Source organism: Saccharomyces kudriavzevii (assembly GCF_947243775.1).
Source record: "Saccharomyces kudriavzevii IFO 1802 strain IFO1802 genome assembly, chromosome: 1".
Lineage (NCBI taxonomy): Eukaryota > Fungi > Ascomycota > Saccharomycetes > Saccharomycetales > Saccharomycetaceae > Saccharomyces > Saccharomyces kudriavzevii.
Genome location: NC_079272.1, coordinates 125,267 through 150,060, shown reverse-complemented (window position 1 = coordinate 150,060; position 24,794 = coordinate 125,267). Strand labels below are relative to the sequence as shown.

Sequence of the window (24,794 nt, the reverse complement as noted above, 5' to 3'; positions counted from 1 at the left end):
ACTTTTATGTATAGAAAGTCAATTGTGTTAAATATACTGAAAAAAATGACATTTAAATATGCTTACTTTGGTCTGATTTGGCTGGACAAATTAAACAAGAATATTCATTGGGCTTTTGGGCTAGGTTTTCGAGACAAGTTTGGTGGAAACCATGATGACACTTAAATATGACTAGGGGCATTTCAAGATCCATGCTAATCGTATCCTGCTGACGCTGAACATTTTCCCAAACCAAAAAAAGTAAAGGGTCCAAGCCGGCGCCCCATATTTTTTTCCCGCAGACTTCGCAGTCGTCCGTATGTATGGCCCATCCTTCATTCAGAAATTTCCTATACAGTTGAACAAGATCTTGCGAGGAATCCTCTATTATCTTCTGAATCAGTCCAGAAAGGGATCTCTCCAGTTCATAAGTAGTAAAGACATTCAACAATAGTTGCTTTAGATCTTGAACTTTCATCAGAATGACGTCTTGGTGTTCAAGAACGGAGGACATTATCTCCCAGAATTCCCCACCTGCATCCTTCTGAGTAGAACTTTTGGACCTAACTAAGCCTAGAAATGCCTCTTGCAGCAAATTATTACACAGATCTTTCTTCTCGTTGTGTGTGGAATAGTTCCCATATAATGTAATTAGAAAAGTAATAAAAAATATCCAACACGATTTCTTCTCAACACCAGCAGAATTACAGTCATCAATAGCCCTCTTCAAACAATCCGATAGGATATTTATGTTTGTTTCACCTTCATTTAAACATCGTTCAATGGAGCTTAATAGATCCTTCACTGCTAAGTTAAAGTTTTGTAAACGTTCGTGAATTACGGCCGCAGCTTCAAAATTAGAATTTTGATTTATCAGGTCCAGAATATGTAAGCTTTCAGCATTACTGAGATCTACGCCGTTTAGCCACAAAATCATTTCCTTTTCACTCTTGTATTTACTATTCAACTCGATGTATAAGTTCCTCAAACGTTTATCTACTTTACTACCGAAAGTTGACATTGAAAACAGCTTATCTAAGTATATTTGCTGAGTCTCTTCAGTATTTACTTTCAAAATTTCTCGATGAAGACTATAGTCAAAACTAGAGAATATTGTCACACATTTCTCAATACCAATCCTTGAGAGCAGAAGTTCGAAGTTGTTTTTGATGACTCCCTCAACTTTGCCATATTCTAAACTTCCAGGCGGACATTTCTTGAAAATGTATTCGGTAATGGATACAATATCGGTATTATATTCTTTCTCGACATCTTCAGTTTGTAAAAGGAGCGAAAGCGCATTGGAATATTTATTCTCACTTTTATAAAGATTAAAAAGGACTTTATTGAACTTTTTTTCTCTCAATTCTAGTATAAAATTTTCAGTAGTTTTTGAATGGTAAAAAGGCAGAAGTGACTCTAGAGCTATTTGAGATATTTCAAATATACCGCCAACCTTGGAGGAACATATAGTGTTTACGACACCATCTAATGCTTGATTGGATACCTTAATGAACTGAGGATATTTTGATATACTGGTTGCGATAAAAATCGCAACAAGAGCTCTAACTTCATCACAATGTTCCGTGGTTTTCATAACGTCCAACAGCAAGTCGATGACATACTGCCGACTGACAGACTCGGATTCTCCAATTAATGTTATCATATCATTATCATCGTTGAACAAGGACGCTTCAAACACTTCATTAAGCATTGCTAAAAACCTGTTGGGGTCAGATTTCAATAAAAGATTAAAGTAGGGGAATGCAGGTTCTTCCTTCGGATTTTTACATATGTAAAGTTTCTGTTTGCTGTCCAATGGCCACTTTATTGAGTAGCCGCTAAAAATAAAGGTGGTTAGTTTTCCTTGTATTTCGGCGCACTTAATACTGGGAGATATACCAAGGTTCTGTGGATATTGCCTACCGGTGAGAATATACGTTAGGTAATCGAATATAGTCGTTGCAGGAGGTGCTTGGGGGCCCTTGAAGATGACACATTTTTCACTTTGGTTGGAAATTCTGTATATCAGGTCCACCAGTGGGGTTTGATAATCATCAAAAATCTTATTCCAAATGTATATTAATAAATCAAACAAATTATAATTTTGGCACAATTTGACAGCAAGATCAACATCCAGTGTAGCGGGATCTAGCATAATAATCAAGTCTTCAATAACTTTTAGATTTTCCTCCTTTGCATAGTAATCAATGATGGACTTAAAGAGAGCCGGGGAAATTGCCGTAACAGACCCCTGTGCAACAATGTTTGCCACGACCTCAAAATATACCGCATCGTCCTTGGATTCGAAAAATTCCAGGCCTTGCTCCAAGAAGACATCCAAAGAAGGAATTGAATCCAATCTCTTGGAAAATCGCTGAAATACGCGGACAACAACCATTAGAAGTTGATATACTTTATCGTAGTCTGCGTCGTCTTTTTTTATAAGGAATCTTAAGGCGGCCAAAGACAAGTTATAAAATGGTTCCATAAGCTGTTTAACTCTTTCTTCCGTGTCATTGTTTAATTTCAGGAGATGGGCCATTGGACAATAAGGCTGTAAAAGATATTCTATAAATTCTAATGACCCCAAATAATCCCCTTTTAAAATATGTCTCAGGGTGATATCCGACCAGGACACAAATTTGCCTATTTTAAATGAGTAGTTTGTTAACAAGTAGAACGTTCTCCTGCTTATTATAAAACATTTATTAGGTGGAATCATTAGATCGTGAATCAAAAAATCGAGCCTTAGCAAAACTTTAAAATCTCGTTGTGGATCTAATACTAAAAACTGATGAGATATGGTCAAAACACCTAGTAGAAACTGATCAATCCATTGAATGGATAATATAGATTCTGCAAACTCAGAGGAATGCTTCGTAGATTGAATATTGAGGTCAGATAAGGACACCGAAATAACAGAAATTCTATTATTAACGGAATATGCAACCCTGGAACAGTTTTGAGTCCACGAAATCGAACTGTTGACCACTAGAGAATTTTGTATGGAAGGTTCGATAGTTTCCTGAAATATCAAAGAAACATGCGGAGACAATGAAATAAGGGCAAAATGAGTGGTTGTGAGTACACTCAACAAGTTCGTGGAAAATTTCTCCTGCGTTATTACGGGAGACAGTTTCGACCTTATTAGTCTTTCATTGAAAGATTTGACGTCTAAAATTTTCTTGGAATTGTAGACTAACTGCCAAAATCCTCTTCTATAACCGTTGTAGAGCGATACTCTGCCTGTTCTATCACTAACTATCAGGGCAGTATGACGAGCTCCGAAAAAGTCCAACCCTGTGATTTCCTGGTTTAGGTGTTCGTCGATATGTAGGATTGCTGGTAAGGCAGGCGTTGAGATTATACCGCTTGTTTGTTCGGAAGCGGTTTTTACTCTCTGCCCCACGTTCAAATTCCAGATGCATATGCTGCCAGTCTCATACGAGGCGGCTACATGGGTGCCATCAGAACACACGACAATCGATTTCACTGGGCTTCTTATTGAGTGGGCAGAAGGGTCCTCGGACAATGTCGGCACTAGAACCGATTGCAAATACTCGTTAAAGTTGAAAATGAGTATGCATCCTTTGGAGGTGCCCATTAAAAAATACGTGGTTGTTGGATACAAACATGTAGGCCCTCCATAGGCACCTAAGATGGAATACACGTGAGTTAACGTTGTCCATGAAACTACAGATTCGGAGCCTTGCATTACCGCAGCAGCTATCCCTTTAGGACCCTCATCGTCTGGTTGTGGCGTTGCGTATGAAGGGTCGGATGCCAGTTTTTCACTTAATTGAGTGTAGGACCTGAATTCTAAAAAACTCTTTTGAGTGTCATTGATGGTCGTATCGATGCTGGATCTGCTATCGTGATCTGGGCCATTATGTTCCATTATATATGTATGGAATGAGGTCTCGAAGGGTATCTATTCAGCGCCTACTACGCTCTCGTATTGACTATACTGTTTTATAAATGCACTTAATTGCGCCGGCTTACCATTGTAAACGGGTTCCCTTTTTTTTTTCTTTCTTAAAATCTTACATTTTAATCACGTTTACCGTCTTTCTTTGCCATATTAAGCTACAAATCATGGGTTTTTTTTCTTTTTCCAATCGTGAAAAACCATCAACACCAGGAACTCCTTACACCGCATATGCTTTTGCAAGATAGTATGGTATGGTATACATAAGAATATGAAGAAAGATACATAACATGAATATTCCCGGAATAAATTCAATTAATGGACACGATTCCTTATATAGTGGTTACACAAATTAGTAATAATGTTTCGCGTGCAGTCGAAAAAGTTTATCGTTCGAAATTCCTTCAGTTTTTCTAGCCTAAACCTAAGATATTTCGTTTTTTTTTTCATTTATTTGTTAATCTTTACAATGTTGTTGTTGTTGCTGTTGCTGTTGCTGTTGCTGTTGATGTCGTTGTTGATGTTTATTATAAAAAAGTTTATAGAAAAAGCTTCTTATAATTTTTGCATGGCAGCAATATCGGTAGATTGGACGCGGTCTTCGTCATCTTCGATGCTTTGTTGCAAGTCGTCCAAGGAAACCTTGTCATCTTCGACAACACAGTTAATTTGCAACTTCTTGATACCGAAACCAATTGGGATAAATTGATGAGCACCCCAGGTCAAACCTTCCATGGAGATGGCCTTGACGTTGGCGACCATTTCTTCCAAGTCGGTTTCATCATCCCATGGCTTGACGTCAAGAGTGACAATGGACTTAGCAGCTGGCTTAGCTGGCTTTTCAGCCTTCTTAGCGTTGTATGCAGCGATTCTTTCAGCCTTCAACTTTTCAGCTTCAGCATCAGCTTCTTCGTCATCGGAACCGAATAAATCGACTTCGTCGTCATCATCTTCTTCTTCAGCAGCGGCCTTGGAAGCAGCTGGGAAAGATTCGAATTCGTCGGCCTTGGAAGCAATGTGGTTGAACCATCTGGAGAATTCTGGGTAAGCAGATTGGAAAGCCTTGAAGACGGCAACGTCAGCTTGAGATACAGCAGTACTGTTTTTAAAAAAAGAAACAAAACATTTTGCTTGTTAGTAACTAATGCTTTTTCCTGCAATGATTTTTCAAGATTGTGTTTTCTTTCTCTCCGAAGAAAAACCAAATAACTAATAATGATAGTCTGCTTTGTGCTATCGTCAGATACTGTGATAGTCAACCACATCTCTTTTGTCACTCATATCGGGGGTCTTACTTCCCATCATAAACACGGACCAAAGAATTAAATTCATCATTCACATAAGCAAAAAAAACGTAACCATTATTAGTTATCTTCCCTCCACATGCCATCATGAGAAAAAAAGAAAGAAAAAAAACAGCAATCTATAAAATAAACTAAATGGGAACATACCCTTCAATGTAGGACTTGTCAGCCAAAGAAGCGTTTAATTGTTTCAAAGTTTCAATCTTGGAGAAATCGGTGGATGCCATTATGTGTGTATATATTCGGTTGGACTCTTTAGTGCTGAAAGATGAGAGAGTACAAGATGTAAAGCAAAGAGTGGAAAATAAAAAGGAAGCAACTAAATATAGTGAATAACCTTAAACTATTTATTCAGAGACGACAATGTGAAAAATTTTTTCATTCATGGTTTCTACCGCGTTTCTTCACCTGCAGGTTCCGAGCCCTAAGAAAAAAAAAATCTTAGTGGGAAACTGGCGTAAAAAAAAAAACCAGGAAAAAGAAATGAAGCACGTGTGCGCGGTGTGTGGATGTGATATTATCACTCCAAACGTAATTTCTTCTTCTTTCCAATTCTTACGTTTTTGCAACTTTTCCAGAATGTTCTAGAAGGAGGGACTTAAAGATGTCATTTATGTTTTTCTCCAGATTTTAGTTGAGAAAGAGAAGTAATTATTCTTTTTCTAGAACGTTCCATCGGCGGCAAAAGGGAGAGCCCAAAAAGAAGGGGGCCCATTTCGATTAAGTGATAGTTTCGAGGACTTCAAGGTTATATAAGGGGCAGTTTGATGTTATCTTCGAGGAGGAATTGAGTTGTAGTTTTGTCTCTCATGTCTTTTTCTATTTGCAAAGTAAGTACATCAAAAGAAAAGTAATCTAGTGTTACAAGAAAGAAGAATTCGAATAATTAATCATACATTATGTCAAAAGCTGTCGGTATTGATTTAGGTACTACATACTCATGTGTTGCTCATTTTTCCAATGATCGTGTGGACATTATTGCCAACGATCAAGGTAACAGAACCACTCCATCATTTGTTGCCTTCACAGATACTGAGAGACTGATTGGTGATGCTGCTAAGAACCAGGCCGCTATGAACCCTTCAAACACTGTTTTCGATGCTAAGCGTTTGATCGGTAGAAACTTCAACGACCCAGAAGTTCAAGGTGACATGAAGCATTTCCCATTTAAGTTGATTGACGTTGACGGTAAACCACAAATTCAGGTTGAATTTAAGGGTGAGACTAAGAACTTTACCCCAGAACAAATTTCCTCAATGGTTCTGGGTAAGATGAAGGAAACTGCTGAATCGTTTCTGGGTGCTACAGTCAATGACGCTGTCGTCACTGTCCCAGCTTACTTCAACGATTCTCAAAGACAAGCTACCAAGGATGCTGGTACCATTGCTGGTTTGAATGTCTTGCGTATAATCAACGAGCCAACTGCGGCAGCCATTGCCTACGGTTTGGATAAGAAGGGTAAGGAAGAACACGTCTTGATTTTCGATTTAGGTGGTGGTACTTTCGATGTCTCTTTATTATCCATTGAAGACGGTATCTTCGAGGTCAAGGCCACCGCTGGTGACACCCATTTGGGTGGTGAAGATTTCGACAACAGATTGGTCAGCCACTTCATCCAGGAATTCAAGAGAAAGAACAAGAAGGATTTGTCTACCAATCAAAGAGCTTTGAGAAGATTGAGAACCGCTTGTGAAAGGGCCAAGAGAACGTTATCTTCCTCCGCTCAAACTTCTGTTGAAATTGACTCTCTGTTCGAAGGTGTCGATTTCTACACTTCCATCACCAGAGCCAGATTCGAAGAATTGTGTGCTGACTTGTTCAGATCTACTTTGGACCCGGTTGAAAAGGTCTTGAGAGATGCTAAATTGGACAAGTCTCAAGTTGACGAAATTGTCTTGGTCGGTGGTTCTACAAGAATTCCAAAGGTTCAAAAATTGGTCACTGACTACTTCAACGGTAAGGAACCAAACAGATCTATCAACCCAGATGAAGCTGTTGCTTACGGTGCTGCTGTCCAGGCTGCCATTTTGACTGGTGACCAATCTTCCAAGACTCAAGATCTATTGTTGTTGGATGTTGCTCCATTATCCTTGGGTATCGAGACTGCTGGTGGTGTCATGACCAAGTTGATTCCAAGAAACTCTACCATTCCAACCAAGAAGTCCGAAATCTTCTCTACTTACGCTGATAATCAACCTGGTGTCTTGATTCAAGTCTTTGAAGGTGAAAGAGCTAAGACGAAGGACAACAACTTGTTGGGTAAGTTCGAATTGAGTGGGATCCCACCTGCTCCAAGAGGTGTCCCACAAATCGAAGTCACTTTCGATGTTGACTCTAACGGTATCTTGAATGTCTCTGCTGTTGAAAAGGGTACTGGTAAGTCTAACAAGATTACTATTACCAACGACAAGGGTAGATTATCCAAGGAAGATATCGAAAAGATGGTTGCTGAAGCTGAGAAGTTCAAAGAGGAGGACGAAAAGGAATCTGAGAGAATAGCTTCCAAGAACCAATTGGAATCTATTGCTTATTCTTTGAAGAACACCATCTCTGAAGCTGGCGACAAACTGGAACAAGCTGACAAGGACACTGTTTCCAAGAAGGCCGAAGAAACCATTGCTTGGTTAGACAGCAACACCACTGCTACCAAGGAGGAATTTGATGACAAATTGAAGGAATTACAAGACATTGCCAACCCAATCATGTCTAAGTTGTACCAGGCAGGTGCTGCTCCAGGCGGCGCTGCGGGTGCTGCCCCAGGCGGTTTCCCAGGCGGTGCTCCTCCAGCTCCAGAAGCTGAAGGTCCAACCGTTGAAGAAGTTGATTAAGCAACTTGATTGGCCAATTGATAATAACGAAAATATCTTTTAATGAGCTGGGTTTAATGAGGAATTTTTTCCGAACGTTTTTATTATATACATATATATATACATGTAACATATATTCTATACACTATAGAGAAAGGAAATTTTCGAATATAAAAAAAAGAGAACTTTATTCTGTATTGTATTCTATTATTGTTTCTCGGTGACGAGATTGAATTAAAAAAAAAGTTAACTGGGGCGAGCTGGGAATTGAACCCAGGGCCTCTCGCATGCTTTGTCCTCCTGTTTAACTAGGAAGTTGCCCAAAGCGAGAATCATACCACTAGACCACACGCCCATGTTAATTGTTGAAAGTGTTGTATCTCAAAATGAGATACCTCAGCATTACTAGATTTATCAACCTAGACATAAAACATGTATGAAACACGTACCAAACAATAGTTCCAAAACAGACAAGATTGAGTATACTAGGCAGCCTACTTGCCTAAGATGAACCAAACCAACCAAACGTATAAATACCTGAACAATTAGTTTAGATCCGAGATTCCGCGCTTCCACCCTTTAGTTAGATTCAGATCTTATATAGATTATATAGGATAAGTAACATTCTGTGAATCACGTTAATAATAAGTCTGACAACAAGTTACTCTCCTAAACGAATTTAGGATTGTCAAGACATCCGGTATTACTCGAGCCCGTAATACAACATCTGGTAGCGTTAAAGGTTACTAATTGTTCACGCAAACCAACGAATCCCCGAACCTAGCTACACCAACATCTGTCATGAGCTTTATGGATCAAATCCCAGGAGGAGGAAGTTACCCAAAGCTTCCGGTGGAATGTCTTCCTAATTTCCCGATCCAACCAGCACTAACCTTCAGAGGTAGGAATGACTCGCACAAGTTGAAAAACTTCATCTCTGAAATAATGTTAAACATGTCTATGATTCCCTGGCCCAACGAAGCCAGTCGTATTGTCTATTGTAGAAAACACTTACTGAACCCTGCTGCTCAATGGGCTAATGATTTTGTCCAAGAGCAAGGCATACTGGAAATAACATTCGACACTTTCATACAAGGACTCTATCAGCATTTCTATAAGCCACCAGACATCAACAAAATCTTCAATACGATCAATCAACTATCTGAAGCAAAACTGGGTATTGAACGTCTCAACAAACAATTCAAAATGATTTGGGACAGAATGCCACCAGACTTTATGACCGAAAAAGCAGCTATTATGACATATACCCGCTTACTGACAAAGGAAACCTACAATATAGTTAGAATGCACAAACCAAAAACGTTAAGAGGAGCCATGGAGGAGGCTTACCAAACAACCGCACTAACTGAGAGATTCTTCCCAGAATTCGAGCTAGACGCCGATGGAGATACTATAATCGCAGCCACAACTCGTTTACAAGAAGAGGATGACAACGACAGTGACCCAGAAGATAACTCGTTAACCCAGAAGAGACACGTCCACGCAGTTCGGACAAGAAGATCATACAATAAACCGACCGCGACTTATCACAACAGGAGAAGCAATAATCCATCTAGAGAAGAGTGTGTAAAGAACCGTCTCTGTTTTTATTGTAAGAAAGAAGGACACCGCCTGAACGAATGTAGAGCTCGTAATGCGAGTTCTAGCCGATCCTGACCCTGAGTCGAAAGACCACACGAAATTTTCTATCACATCTCAACCTATTGTACATTATATCGCCATACCTGAAATGGACAAGACTGCCGAAAAACACATAAAAATAAAAAACACGAAAATAAGAACCCTGTTTGATAGTGGATCACCCACATCATTTATACAAAGAGATACCGTAAAACTCCTGAATCTGCCAATCCACGATACTCCGCCGCTCCGCTTTAGAGGATTCATATCTACCGAATCTGCCACGACCTCAGAAGCAGTTACTCTCGACCTTACAGTCGACAATCTGCAAATCAATGTAGCCGCATATGTACTCGATAAAATGGACTACCAACTCCTAATCGGAAATCCAATTCTACGCCGCTACCCGAAACTCCTGTACACAATCCTGAACACTAAGCAGTGTACTTCCGCCCAGAAGCCCAAGGCTTATCATCCCGAAAACATTAACTATGTGAAAGTTAAATGCGCTGGTAATCGTGGTAACTCCAGAACCAAGACACTGTCCTTTGCCCCCACTACTCCTGACGCAACTGACCTGAAATCCGCTGGTAATCGTGGCGACTCCAGAACTAACACCCTGTCTTTTGCCCCCACTATTCCTGACGCAACTGACCCGCTTACAACACTTGACAATCCAGGTAGTATTCACAATACATTTGCACAATTCCAGATACCTGAAGAAGCGATGATCCTAGAAGAGGATGAAAGATACTTCAACGTTGTTTCAACCATCCATAACGTCGAACCTAAAGCTATTGATCACAGCGATAAGGAACCATTTTCCACGTTGCCGGCTTGGTTACAACAGAAGTATACAGAGATTATACGTAATGATCTCCCAGCAAGATGTATGAACATCGACAACGCTCCCGTAAAACACGACATTGAAATTAAACCTGATGCACGACTACCTCGACTACAACCATATCACGTCACCGAAAAGAACGAACGAATAATCAACAAGATCGTTCAAGAACTGCTCGACAACAGATTCATTGTCCCCTCGAAATCTCCATGCAGTTCCCCCGTTGTCCTCGTCCCGAAGAAGGATGATACCTTCCGACTCTGTGTCGACTACCGTGCCCTGAACAAGGCAACTATCTCCGACCCATTTCCATTACCCAGAATCGACAACCTATTAAGCCGTATTGGGAATGCCCAAATATTCACCACGCTAGATTTGCACAGTGGTTATCACCAGATTCCAATGGAACCAAAAGACCGCTACAAAACCGCTTTTGTCACCCCGTCCGGTAAATATGAATACACTGTCATGCCATTTGGTCTAGTCAATGCACCTAGCACCTTTGCAAGATACATGGCCGACATTTTCAGAGACTTGAGATTTGTCAATGTCTATCTTGATGACATATTAATCTTCTCTGAATCCCAAGAAGAACATTGGAAACACTTAGATACAGTTCTTGGAAGACTAAAGGACGAAAACCTTATTGTTAAAAGGAAAAAATGTCAATTTGCATCAAAACAAATTGAATTCCTAGGCTATAGTATTGGAATCCAGAGAATAGCCCCACTGCAACACAAATGTGCAGCAATCCGAGACTTCCCGACCCCGAAAACAGTAAAACAAGCACAACGATTTTTAGGAATGATTAATTACTACAGACGATTCATTCCAGAATGTTCTAAGATAGCACAACCCATTCAACTGTTTATTTGTGACAAAAGTCAATGGACAGAAGAACAAGACAAAGCAATCGAGAAGCTGAAAACCGCCCTATGTAGTTCCCCTGTTTTGATACCATTCGATAGCAAAGCAACTTACCGATTAACCACAGACGCCTCAAAAGATGGTATTGGTGCTGTTCTAGAAGAAATCAATACAAAAAACAAACTTATTGGTGTCGTCGGTTATTTCTCTAAGACCTTAGAAGGCGCTCAGAAGAATTATCCCGCAGGCGAATTAGAACTACTTGGAATTATTAAAGCACTCCACCACTTCCGATATATGCTTCACGGTAAGCATTTTACATTGAGAACAGACCACATCAGCTTACTGTCACTACAGAATAAAAACGAACCCGCACGACGCGTACAACGATGGTTAGACGACCTAGCCACCTATGAATTTACCTTAGAATACCTAGCAGGACCCAAGAATGTCGTTGCCGATGCCATATCCCGTGCCGTATACACCACATTTCCAGAAACACCCGATCCTATCAACCCAGAAAGCTGGAAAACTGAATATAAATCAGACCCATTGTGTAGTGCTACGTTAATTCATCTGAATGAACTGACGCAACACAATGTCAAACCGGAGGATATGTCAGCCTTCCATAGCTACCGAAAGAAATTTCAATTATCCGAGACCTTCCGTAAGAACTACTCCATCGTAGACGAAATAATCTACTATCGAGACCGATTAGTAGTCCCGGTAAAACAACAGAACGAAGTCATAAAACTGTATCACGATCATACTTTATTCGGAGGCCATTTTGGTGTAACTGTAACATTTGGAAAGATTGCTCCAATTTATTACTGGCCGAAATTGCAACATTCAATTACACAATACATCCGTACCTGCGTACAATGTCAACTCACAAAATCACATCGACCACGTTCACAAGGACTATTGCAACCGCTTCCCGTAGCAGAAGGAAGATGGCTTAATATATCAATGGATTTTGTGACTGGACTACCCTTAACAACAAACGATTTGAATATGATCCTCGTTGTTGTCGACCGCTTCTCGAAACGCGCTCACTTCATAGCTACAAGAAAAACAGCAGACGCATCACAGCTAATAAATACGCTATTCCGCTATATCTTTTCATATCATGGTTTCCCGAAAACAATAACCAGTGATAGAGACATCCGTATAACCGCAGAAAAATATCAAGAACTTACAAAAAGATTAGGGATAAAATCGACAATGTCTTCTGCAAACCACCCCCAAACAGATGGACAATCCGAAAGAACGATTCAAACATTGAACCGATTGCTAAGAGCTTATGCCTCCACCAATACCCGGAACTGGCACACCTACTTACCACAAATTGAATTTGTCTATAACTCCACACCGACCAGAACACTTGGAAAGTCACCATTCGAAATTGATTTAGGATATACTCCCAATGCACCTACCATTAAAACGGATTGCGAAATCAATGCAAGAAGTTTTACCGCCGTAGAACTGGCCCGACACCTCAAAGCTATTACGATCCAAACAAAAGAACGACTAGAGTCTGCTCAGATTGAAATGGAAACTAATAACAACCAAAGACGTAAAACTTTGTTATTGAACATAGGAGATCACGTACTAGTGCATAGAGATGCATATTTCAAGAAAGGAGCATATATGAAGGTACAACCTATATATGTTGGACCATTTCGAGTTGTCAAGAAAATAAATGATAACGCTTACGAACTCGACTTGGATTCACACAAGAGAAAACATAGAGTTATTAACGTACAATACTTAAAGAAATTTGTATACCGACCCGACGCATATCCAAAGAATAAACCAATCAGTTCCGTTGAAAGAATCAACAGAGCCAATGAAGTCATTGCAGTTATAGGGATAGATACCACACACAAAGCATACTTATGTCGTATGCAGGATGTGGACCCGACAATCTCAGTAGAATATTCAGAAGCTGAATTCTACCAAATCCCAGAGGAAATACGAAAGTCAATATTAGCCAATTTTAGACAATTGTACGAGACTCAAGACAACTCCGAGAGAGAGGAAGATGTTGTATCTCAAAATGAGATACCTCAGCATTACTAGATTTATCAACCTAGACATAAAACATGTATGAAACACGTACCAAACAATAGTTCCAAAACAGACAAGATTGAGTATACTAGGCAGCCTACTTGCCTAAGATGAACCAAACCAACCAAACGTATAAATACCTGAACAATTAGTTTAGATCCGAGATTCCGCGCTTCCACCCTTTAGTTAGATTCAGATCTTATATAGATTATATAGGATAAGTAACATTCTGTGAATCACGTTAATAATAAGTCTGACAACAAGTTACTCTCCTAAACGAATTTAGGATTGTCAAGACATCCGGTATTACTCGAGCCCGTAATACAACAGAAAGACTAAGATATTTATTCAACTCTCCATATACTGCATCAACCAATAGACTATCCTGCACCAATTGCTGGTACAACGAATCAATACTGTCATTGTTGTTGTTGCTCAAGTATTATCATATACGTTGTGTAAAAGATGACGCACCTAGTCTTATCTGTTGATAATTAGTAGTATTAATTAAGAATAAAAAGCAGAACTCTTTCTTATACTATATAAGAGAGGTATATAAAACACACGCCGATTGGACATGTTAAATATGTTCAATATAATAATAACCTAGGGAATCTACCATAAGTTCAATGTAACGACTCATATCATTTATATATAAATTCCAAGTTGATGTTCAATTAATGGATCTTTGATTTCAGTTAACCGAACTCTCTGAACAGCTCGTTTAGCATTCCTTCATCCTACCAAAGATACGACATCTGTGTAACATATACGAAGTACACTTTAGAATACAATCTGAGTACTTCAGATAGTAATGATGACTAGTTATGTGAATAATGATGAACCTACTTGTTCCAACATGCTCCCTTAAAGATATATTATTGTACTTCAACAGATATCCGCTGTGTGTTGAGACCTTAATTAATTAGTTATCAATAGTCTGTTGAGGCCAAAATATCCTGTGATGTTATCTGATTTTTTAATACTTTTATGAATCTTTCAAAATCAGAGATTGATACTGGTTTTGTAAGTAAATCTGCAATGTTTTCTTTGCCAGTGATTTTTAACAGTTTTATAACCTTCTCCTTGATTTTCTCTTTTATTATTTCCGTTTTTATCCAAGTGAATTTTTCTTTAGGTTGTTGATAACTACGGTTTAAACTTTGAATAGAGGGTTTCGAGTCAGTGATCATGACAATGTTTCTATTATCTCCTTCTCCTAGTTCTGTTAAGGTTGCCTTCAGTGTCTCTGAGTCTGCATAACCTTCATAGATTGCATGAAGTTCTGCTTCAGTTGAGGATACACATCTATTTGTACTTTTGTTGGAATAAATATTGTAAATATTCCTTCCGTACCATATTATAACTCCAATTCTTGATTGTGCATCATATTCTGATCCTACTGAAGCATCTGTAATACCGATAATTTTCTTGTCTTTATCAAGATCCCGATCATAGTGTATTCCAATGTTTTTATGCCGTGCGAGATATTGAATTATTTTGTAGATCATGTAAAAAACCTGTTCATGAGGATAGTTTACCAATCTAGCTACCTTTTTAACAGCAAATTCAATGTCATATCTGCATTTGTATCTAACGTAGTTTAGTTCACCTAGTAATTGTTGTAGCTTCAAAACGCCCTGTCTGAATTCTTTATCAGACATCTGGAGTTCATCCTTCTTAGGGTCTATTTTGTAAGTCGATGTATGTGGAATTGAACTTTTTCTAACCTTTTCCAATTCCTTTTTGTATTTTTCAGTCATTCTTTCTATGAATGACTTTAATGTTAAGTCAATAGTACCAAGTTTTTTGTTGTATACTAAATCCATTCCTAATATGTCTGTGTCAAGTACATCATCTATTAGGGTCCCTGTAATTTTCAGTTCGAAATTACTTTCTAGTTCATTTATGAATTCATCCAATCTTTGTTCATCATCTGCTGCAATAACACAGTCATCAACATAAACTGCAATCATTAGATTCTTATCCTCGGATTGATATAATCCTGGAGTATAAGTGTTATCTTTTAATCCAATACTATTCAAGTATTGTCTTAGATGGTCGTTCCATTCTTTAGGACTCTGCTTAAGACCATACAATGCTTTATTGAGTTTAACTACACATCTCCTGTCATGTGGATGCGGAATGTATATTTCTTCTTCCAATTTAGCATATAAGAACGCATGATTGATGTCCAAAGTTTTCATAAACATATTTCTGTTGTTCGCAATCATTAGAAAGATTTTAATATGATTGTGATTTAAGGATTCCGTAGCTATTACGTTGTAAGTGTCAGGTGTCTGAATATCACCTCTACACACAATCCTTGCTTTATAAATACCATTTCTTTTCTTTGTAAAAATTGTATTTGTGGGAATTATTAATTTATCAGGAATTTCTGTCCTGTTATACTTGATTTTCATATCAAAAACCTCCATATCTATGAGATTATGCAATTCTTTATGATATGCTTGTTTGTATTCATGTTTTTCTTTGAGATCTGTATTTTTTGTAATAGCTTCATTATAATAGATGGCTCTAATTTTCGGTGTTGAGCTTGTTTCAGTATTATCTGGAACTAATTTAACTCTATTTTTCTTTAGACGTTTTTTGTCTCTTTCAAATTTGTGACCAGCAGGATTATTGTTTTCAACGTGTCTCTTTCTTTTTCTATTCAAGGAACCAAATGTTTTACTCAAGAATGCAGTTTTATCAGCAATTGCTCTTGATGCGTCATCTGTTTCAGTTGTGGTAATTGAGGTTTCTAACGTAGTATTTGACTCTTGAGTTTCACTACTTTGTTCCGATTTTACCAGCTTTTCATTCTGTTCCTTTGATGAATTATTTTCATTAGAGTCGTTTAATGTCCCTGCCTTATTATTGTTGTCCACACTATTCTCAAGCGGGGTCGGGTGATGATTTTCACCATCATTATTGTCTTCATTGTTTGTTGAATAATCATCAGTATGATAATTATTGACGCGTTCTACCGTTTTTATAGGTAAGTTCATATCGTTTGTTTTCAAATCAACTTCATTTTCTGGACTTCGAAATTTAACGTTTCTTTCAATGCTCCCTTTTTCAAGAGGCACTGTGTCATGAACTGATTCAACAGACGGTTCAACAGATCGTTCCTGTTGTGATTCTATGATTACACTATCTGTTTTATTATTTTTTCTTGTAACTGTAACTGAGTCAGTTGTAGGATGATGGGAACTATAATCGCTCTCATCATCTGATAATTCTTTGTAGTTTATTTCATTACCACTGATCTTCCTTTGCATTCTGCTAGCAATATTACCATCATTATTGATGTTTATAGTATTCTGGCTTCCAACAAGATTTTCTTGTATTGCCGTGGGAATTCTATAAACATTTTCATCGAGGATATCTTCATCAGTAGTACTTGATTTATTTATTTTGTTTCGATCGCTTTCAGTAGTGATCTTTTCTTTTAATTGAAGATCTGAATCTATATCCATGTTTGTCACATGATCGTATTCATCTTCTTCTGATTCTTCTATGTTAGCGAAGACGTAGTCTAAATTTCCTTCTAGATTATCACTAGGAGATGGATATTTAGCATTAACTTCGATCTGAGCTAATTCTTCTGTGGTAAACAAGTCTGTAAGTAGTGTAACTCGTTTATGATCATCTTCGTAATTTTCCAATGCATCATATAATCTTGAAACAGCATCTGAGCTTTCTGCTTCATTGAAGGTATCTGATCTACTTTGATCATCTAGGTATATGTTCTGTGTGTTCCTTAATATTGGATCCACTGCATAGTCTGGAATTGTGTAATTATCTGAAGTGACAATTTTTTTAATAGATGGTACAAAAAATTTGTATCCATGACTATTAGGATCTTTGCATAATATTATAGCACTAAGTCCTGATGGTTCTAGTTTGTTGTGTTTATGATTCCAAATTATTCCTTGTTCTCCGAAGGGTAAGAAGGACATGAATCTCACTTTAACAGGTTGACTAGAGATCGCCTTTAAGGGTAGTTGACCTGTGGTCTTGTTTTCTAAACAATTGCGTACATTGGTAGCAGATGTTACTGCGTATTCCCAAAATTTAATACGTAAGTTACTATGTTTTAACAAGGTTGTTGCATCAGTAACAATGGTTCTGATGTATCTTTCTGCTCTTCCGTTGGCAGCATGATCTTGTGTAGCGGAAAAAATATGATGAATTCCTTTTGAAACAAAATATTTTGCTATCTGATCATTTGTAAATTCAGTTCCTTGGTCTGAATTGATTTCTCTGACTTTTCTGTCAAATTGTGTTTCCACATACTGAATATTCTTCTTGATCTGTGCTAAGATAGTTTCAGCATTTTTGTTAAAATGTGTGGAGGTGATGCAATATCTTGTATTGTTATCAACCATAATAAGCATGTATCTTTTCGTATCCGAGTTCGAGTTTGATACTGGACCAAAGATATCCATGCACCACGATGAACCCGGTTCATGATCGATACTGTGTTCGTTCATGGATCCAGCATAATGGTTCCTTCTCGTGGCTTTTGAAACCTTACAAGTTTCACACCAAAATTCATTTGGTTCTTTAATTAAATCAATATTTTCTTCGTAATGACTATGTTTAATGGAGTTTTCAATTCGTTGAACTCCCGTATGTCCCATTCGTTTATGAGCATCTTTTAAGCTTATAATTTTGGGCTTCATTCTTATTTTTTTAAAGGAAGTTGGTTGTATTGCATTGATTTTAAAATCATGTGGAGGATGATCAATTAAGTCATCCATTTTTACGTGAATAATTCCATCTTTTACATGAGTTTTAATGTTCATGTCCTTGTTTTCCAAGGTAGAATAGTTTTTGCTTAAAACCAGATCGGTTTCTTTAGCTAACTCATAACCACTGATAATTGTAGTTTCTTCTTCAGGAACATAATGAGTTAATAAGTAATCATCGTTTGTATTACATTTTATTTTGATGTATCCTGATCCTTTAACGGGAACTGAGTTGTCTTTTCCAATACCAAAGAATTTCACTTTTTCTTTGTTGTCTTCATAATCGTGTAACAAATTTTTATTATTCGTAATATTGACACCTGAACCAGTATCAATAATGACTAGGTTTTTGTTTGAACCCTTTTTGTTCTTCCTCTTTTGTTTTTTCAAAGGTTTTGACTGGGTTTGTGCCAGTTTTAGTGTATTCTTTTTGGGTTGAACCTTGCGAATAATTACCTTTTGAGTAGCTGAACGTGGTAGGCCTAAGCTCTCTGTTTGGCTTCAATTTGCAGTTTACTGAACTGTGGAAGACAGACTTACAATATCTGCAGTCTTTTTCTATATGATCAGAACTGATAGGTCCCAAATCCCTTACTGCCTCAATAACAGTGTTAACCAATAATTCTTCGTATCTCATGTTCTGATCAATTTCATGATTGTACAAACGTTGTTTAACTGGATTTCTCAGGGATTCATGTAAGGTTCCCAGAATCGCTTCCTTCAAGTATTTTGCAAGGTTTGGACAGTTCTGACAGCATTCTGAAAATACCCATTTTTCCATTAAAACCAATTTTTGAAGTTCATTCATTAATAGTTCAGAATCTCTACATGTTGTGTCAACCAAGACCTTCTTCCAAGCCTGTGATCTTTTTTCTAAGTCGTAAATGTTCTGATATTTAATTTTTAGATTATGAATGATTCTAAAAATGTCGGATGTGAATGTGTTCATGACATCTAAGCTGTCAGTAAGTCCTTCTTTGATAATCTTACATAAGATTTCATTTTCACGAGGATCAATGTTTTGAATATCCTTATCAAAAACATCATCAAATTCATATTTTTTAATGTATTGCTGAAAGTTGTTTAAGAAGATAGGAACGTTTCCAATGTTACTCAATTTATGATAAAAAATCGAATCCTTCGGATAAAACTTCCTGTTTTTTAAGGTGAGCGTATCGAACAAGAAATAGGTTCCAGTAGCATCGATTTGAGCATGTAAGATATTAGTAATCTTCTCAAGTTCCTTTGCCTTTATCCTGTTTATTAACTTTTGGATTTTTTCTTTGACCTTCTCAATTGTTTCACTGTTTTCTAACACTTGTTTGACTACAGTTCTAACGTCATCCGTTTTTGAAAGCTTTTCTTCCTCTTGTCTTAAAACATTCAGAATACGTTTAAACTTTGTTAATTCCTTCAAATCTTCTTCCATTTGGTCATCTTCAATAGAAAGATCTTTTATTGATAATTGAGCACTGTGAACAGTATCAATCGTTTTGACTTTAGATTGAACCTGCGTAGAAATGTTGTCGTCAGTAACATTTCTTGTCTCATCCCTCACTGGGGTCGCCATGTTGATAATTAGTAGTATTAATTAAGAATAAAAAGCAGAACTCTTTCTTATACTATATAAGAGAGGTATATAAAACACACGCCGATTGGACATGTTAAATATGTTCAATATAATAATAACCTAGGGAATCTACCATAAGTTCAATGTAACGACTCATATCATTTATATATAAATTCCAAGTTGATGTTCAATTAATGGATCTTTGATTTCAGTTAACCGAACTCTCTGAACAGCTCGTTTAGCATTCCTTCATCCTACCAAAGATACGACATCTGTGTAACATATACGAAGTACACTTTAGAATACAATCTGAGTACTTCAGATAGTAATGATGACTAGTTATGTGAATAATGATGAACCTACTTGTTCCAACATTATCCCCTTTATCGGAAAAGAAATCCCAACAATTTGCTACAAGATTCGCACCCAGCCCCACACGTACTTAAATCAGCTACCGTGCCTAAAGTATATATAACCTCGAACCCACCAATTCCTTTGATTTGAGAACATAGACCATAGAGCCCTTCCCAGAAAAGCCTTTGACCTTTACACTACTCGTATTTTACTGTACTTTATTCGGTACTTTTCCAACGACGTGTCCCGAAACACGAAAACTACATTTTGCCAAAACTTGCACTGGCAAAAGTGAAAAACTAATAGAACCTGCAGCGTTTTCGATTCATTAACATTAGGGATCGACATCATCAATTCCGCACCAAGTGATCACGGTAGGATAAGACCACTAGTAGAGCCCACTCACTAAAAAAGAAAAGCATGTTTAGATCTACAATTGCTCTACCTTCTTTCTTCATTGTTCTCATTTTGGCGTTGGTCAATTTAGTGTATGCATCTTCCAGTTATGCCCCGGTGGCTATCACTCTGCCAGCATTCAGCAAGGAATGTCTATACTACGACATGCTCACTGAAGATGATGCTCTCGCCGTCGGTTACCAAGTTCTAACCGGTGGTAATTTTGAGATTGATTTCGATATTACTGCTCCTGATGGAGGTGCGATTACTAGCGAAAGGCAAAAGAAATACTCTGATTTCTTGGTGAAATCATTCGGAGTAGGAAAGTACACCTTTTGTTTTGCCAATAACTATGGTACGGCTTTGAAAAAAGTGGAGATTACACTAGAAAAGGAGAAGACTTTGACTGACGAACCCGAAGTTGAAGTTAACACTGACGACATTATTGCCGACAACGCCATCGAAGAAATCGATAGAAACCTGAAAAGAATCACTAAGGCCTTGGACTACTTGAGAGCTAGGGAATGGAGAAACATGTCGACTGTCAACTCGACCGGATCAAGATTGGCTTGGTTATCTATTTTAGTCATGATAATCATTGCCGTTATAAGTATCGCCCAAGTCCTACTTATCCAATTCCTCTTCACCGGTCGTCAAAAGAATTACGTCTGAGGACTTTCATATTCATAAAAGAATATATACAGGCAAAATAAAATACGATCAAGCTTTTTCTCAAAGTACATATTTTCTTTTCCTCAAGCTTATGTATAATTACTGTATAGGATAAACGGAATATCAAAAATAAAAGCATAAAATTTGAAACCATACAACCCTACCTATTTCCGGTTGTCCAGCTGGCTCATTTATTGGCGTTTAGACTTGATAGTATGAAACTCAATGTAAAGAACACTTTGAAACCCAGATATTCTGTACCCAGCAATCCATCAATAAGTAATTTCTTCAGGTCGACATCCTTTAAAACAATAACAGACTTAACGTTTTTCAAATTGATTCGGATCCACCCCTTGTACCTCAGCCATTCACATAGCAGCATGCTTGTAATACCAACATACATAAACAAAATAGATATCTTAGCCACTGTGACTCCTAAAACGACGCCGAATAATGATCCTAAAAACATCTGCTTGTGACTACTTATTTTATTTCTTCTCTCCTCCGTGATAGCCGCACTATTGTTCAGCTTTGGTTCCAAGGGTTCCAGAAGGCTATTTTGCTTTGCAGCTCCACTTAAGGAATCATTGAATATCAACCTAGAAGGTTTACAATTCACCAAGAAAACCCCACCGGCGGCTACACCAGCACTGGCTAGCCCAATAGACCGGACTAAGGGCATTCCCAGCTTTATGCTACCCTTGGGCCCCCATAAGGGAACTCTCTTGAACATGTGCTTCCCAGCGTTCAGGTTACGAAACATCAATCGCTGCATGGTAAAAGATAAAGTCATACTTATGCACGTACTATACCTCGCTTCTCCTCCTTGCCTTTCTGAACTTCTACTGGTATACCTTTAAAATTCTTGTTTATCCAATTTCAGCAACCCCTGGGTTTCCTAATACTTGTTGGAAAACTCAAATGTGGTGGTATGGCGAATTTGCAAAAATTTCACGACACAACAACTTCACTTCCAATTACAAATAGGATATAATTTGTATGTGTATATAGGTGGATACAATTTTACATAGGTGGATAGGCCCTTCTATCCGGGAGAAGTGACTCCCTCTACTCTTTCACTCTAAAGTTGGTCGGAGTTCATGCGCCTGCTTGCGTCTTCTTGCACCCTCTCTCGCCCAAAATTCGTCCCTGTAAATCTCCCATCCCTCTCTAATTTCTGCACTAAATGCTCTGGGGTTAAGCACTAATTTTACATCCACAGCTCCGATCCTCGGTTGAGATTGTATTGTGACACTTTTCCAGAATTTCACGATGGTATTATCGTCTTTAAGCCAGAGAAATTTTTTAAGACAATAAACGTTGCAATAAGCAATGGATCGACTCACAAATCTTACGGAATCTGTATATTTTTCGTCCCATGTAGACTGCACTTTGACCAGCTTCACATTGAATTGTCTAATCCCCTTATTAGTAGAGGTGAAAAATCTTCTTGGAATGACAATGGTTCTTCTGTATTGCCCACTAATATGGAAAAGAACTACGGTAATTGAAATAAAAGAGAGTGTAAACTGTAAAATAACCCTATAGAAGCCCTTGATATAATCTGTGGTGAAATATAGCTCGTAAAAGGTGAATGCACCTACACCTGCCATAGAGGCCAGAAATAGAGTAAATTGCCACTTTAGTACCTTCTGTTCATGAGCTTGGCGTCTTAAGTCATCCTCCAGTATCAGTAAGTTCCTGAAAATCATCGACGCTGGGGAGATGTTACTGGAATTCCGTATGTTCTTAGCACTAGACGTCTTGCTACCAGAACGCTTGCGAGGCCCGGATATTGCGCTGCCATTATCATCCTGGATACTGTTCTCCACATCACCTATGCTCTCTGGCTCCATGACCCCTTTTCTTTAGCTTTCCACTATCTTTCCTCTTTTTATGTCTAATCAATGGATTTTCGCTATATCTCGCATCTTTTCTTTTAAGAATAATTATTAATTAAAATTGCCTTGACTTTGTTTATTGTTGAGTGAAGAACAAAGCAAATATACATTGAAAAAAGGATCAAGCAGATAAAGGCTCCCTCGATGTTGCCCTATATGGACCAAGTTCTGAGGGCATTTTATCAGAGTACCCATTGGAGTACGCAAAATAGCTACGAGGATATTACGGCAACTTCGAGAACACTTTTGGATTTCCAAATTCCCTCAGCAATTCACTTGCAGATATCCAATAAATCCACTCCCAATACATTCAATTCCTTAGATTTCTCCACAAGATCGAGAATAAATGGTTCCCTAAGTTATTTATACTCTGACGCGCAGGAATTGGAGAAGTTTATGCGCAACTCTACTGTTGTCCCATTACAGGATGCCACTGAAACATATAGGCAGTTGCAACCGAATTTGAACTTCAGCAGCAATGGTAGTAACTCAGTGAGCGTTGACGTGAATGACCTCGAGGTTAAGAAGAAATTACTTCATAGTTCGAAATTTGTGAAGAAATCTCTTTATTATGGTAGAATGTATTATCCAAGCTCAGATTTGGAGGCAATGATAATAAAACGGCTCACTCCACAAACCCAGCTCATGCTCAAAGGAGTCAGTAGTTTCAAAGAGAACTTAAATGTTTTAACATGCTACTTCCAAACAGACTCTCATCGGAATCTACAAGAATGGATTTTCTCCACTAGCGATCTATTATGTGGGTACAGAATATTGCATAATTTCCTTACCACACCATCCAAGTTTAATACTTCATTGTACAACAATTCCTCGTTGTCACTTGGCGCTGAATTTTGGTTGGGGTTAGTTAGTTTAAGTCCCGGTTGTTCGACAACTTTAAGATATTATACGCATTCCACCAACACGGGACGGCCCTTAACTTTAACACTCTCTTGGAATCCATTGTTTGGTCATATATCTTCCACGTATGCTGCCAAAACGGGGACAAACTCCACATTTTGTGCCAAGTATGATTTCAATCTTTATTCTATTGAGTCGAATCTTTCATTTGGTTGTGAATTTTGGCAAAAGCAGCATCATCTGCCCAGGAGCAACGCCAATAATAGCAATACATTGGAGCCAATCCCGCCTAAGCTGGCGGGTGAAAATCCTAAAAGGAGAACAACTAAATTACTGCATGAAAATGTACCGAATCTGAGTACGGTTGATAACGACACTGCACCCTCATTAGATATACCTGATCATAAGCAAAAGTTACTAAATGACTTGACATACGCATTTTCGTCGTCACTAAGGAAAATAGACGAGGAAAGATCCACCATTGAAAAATTTGACAAGAAAATAACTAATTCCAACTTTACCAGTGTTTGGAAGCTAAGTACCTCATTACGTGATAGAACTTTAAAACTACTGTGGGAAGGCAAATGGAGGGGATTCTTGATATCTGCTGGGACAGAACTAGTCTTTACTAAAAGTTCTCAAGGAGCTTCATCCGACGACGAGAAGGATAATGATGGAGTATCAATATCGGCGGTTGATACGGAAGATAATAATATACCAGTTTTCCCGGCGAAGTTTGGTATACAATTCCAATACTCGACATGATTAATGATTTTTAAAGAAAGAAAAAAAAGTCCTGATATAAAAAAACTAGAAAAAGTAAATAGTACAACGTGT

At 38.0% G+C, this 24,794-nt stretch overlaps 9 protein-coding genes and 1 non-coding gene across 10 annotated transcripts; 4 read left to right on the top strand and 6 right to left on the bottom strand.

The window, feature by feature from the left end:
- Positions 1-52: 52 nt before the first annotated feature.
- VPS8 (CORVET complex membrane-binding subunit VPS8) lies at positions 53-3,880 on the bottom strand (the record flags this gene model as incomplete). The annotated part of the gene is made up of 1 exon (XM_056232140.1): positions 53-3,880. One exon carries the CDS (start codon positions 3,878-3,880, stop codon positions 53-55), a length of 3,828 nt encoding a protein of 1,275 aa, XP_056085873.1.
- Positions 3,881-4,465: 585 nt separating this feature from the next.
- On the bottom strand, positions 4,466-5,441 carry EFB1 (translation elongation factor 1 subunit beta; the record flags this gene model as incomplete). The annotated part of the gene is made up of 2 exons (XM_056232129.1): positions 4,466-5,009; positions 5,362-5,441. The coding sequence occupies 2 exons, from the start codon at positions 5,439-5,441 to the stop codon at positions 4,466-4,468; spliced, it is 624 nt and encodes a 207-aa protein (XP_056085872.1).
- Positions 5,442-6,113: 672 nt separating this feature from the next.
- SSA1 (Hsp70 family ATPase SSA1) lies at positions 6,114-8,042 on the top strand (the record flags this gene model as incomplete). Its single annotated transcript, XM_056232118.1, has 1 exon — positions 6,114-8,042. One exon carries the CDS (start codon positions 6,114-6,116, stop codon positions 8,040-8,042), a length of 1,929 nt encoding a protein of 642 aa, XP_056085871.1.
- A 231-nt stretch (positions 8,043-8,273) lies between these two features.
- Positions 8,274-8,376, bottom strand: Skdi_1.trna1P. The gene is made up of 2 exons: positions 8,341-8,376; positions 8,274-8,309 (listed from the first exon to the last, which is right to left on the bottom strand). It is a non-coding gene; the product is annotated as a tRNA-Pro (tRNA).
- Positions 8,377-9,771: 1,395 nt separating this feature from the next.
- Positions 9,772-13,458, top strand: SKDI01G0680 (uncharacterized protein; the record flags this gene model as incomplete). Its single annotated transcript, XM_056232107.1, has 1 exon — positions 9,772-13,458. The coding sequence occupies one exon, from the start codon at positions 9,772-9,774 to the stop codon at positions 13,456-13,458; it is 3,687 nt and encodes a 1,228-aa protein (XP_056085870.1).
- Positions 13,459-14,378: 920 nt separating this feature from the next.
- SKDI01G0670 (uncharacterized protein) lies at positions 14,379-18,260 on the bottom strand (the record flags this gene model as incomplete). The annotated part of the gene is made up of 1 exon (XM_056232096.1): positions 14,379-18,260. The coding sequence occupies one exon, from the start codon at positions 18,258-18,260 to the stop codon at positions 14,379-14,381; it is 3,882 nt and encodes a 1,293-aa protein (XP_056085869.1).
- Positions 18,261-20,547: 2,287 nt separating this feature from the next.
- ERP2 (Erp2p) lies at positions 20,548-21,195 on the top strand (the record flags this gene model as incomplete). The annotated part of the gene is made up of 1 exon (XM_056232084.1): positions 20,548-21,195. The coding sequence occupies one exon, from the start codon at positions 20,548-20,550 to the stop codon at positions 21,193-21,195; it is 648 nt and encodes a 215-aa protein (XP_056085868.1).
- Positions 21,196-21,382: 187 nt separating this feature from the next.
- On the bottom strand, positions 21,383-21,988 carry FUN14 (Fun14p; the record flags this gene model as incomplete). The annotated part of the gene is made up of 1 exon (XM_056232073.1): positions 21,383-21,988. The coding sequence occupies one exon, from the start codon at positions 21,986-21,988 to the stop codon at positions 21,383-21,385; it is 606 nt and encodes a 201-aa protein (XP_056085867.1).
- Positions 21,989-22,271: 283 nt separating this feature from the next.
- Positions 22,272-23,051, bottom strand: SPO7 (Nem1-Spo7 phosphatase regulatory subunit SPO7; the record flags this gene model as incomplete). The annotated part of the gene is made up of 1 exon (XM_056232062.1): positions 22,272-23,051. One exon carries the CDS (start codon positions 23,049-23,051, stop codon positions 22,272-22,274), a length of 780 nt encoding a protein of 259 aa, XP_056085866.1.
- A 189-nt stretch (positions 23,052-23,240) lies between these two features.
- MDM10 (Mdm10p) lies at positions 23,241-24,722 on the top strand (the record flags this gene model as incomplete). The annotated part of the gene is made up of 1 exon (XM_056232047.1): positions 23,241-24,722. The coding sequence occupies one exon, from the start codon at positions 23,241-23,243 to the stop codon at positions 24,720-24,722; it is 1,482 nt and encodes a 493-aa protein (XP_056085865.1).
- Positions 24,723-24,794: the final 72 nt, after the last annotated feature.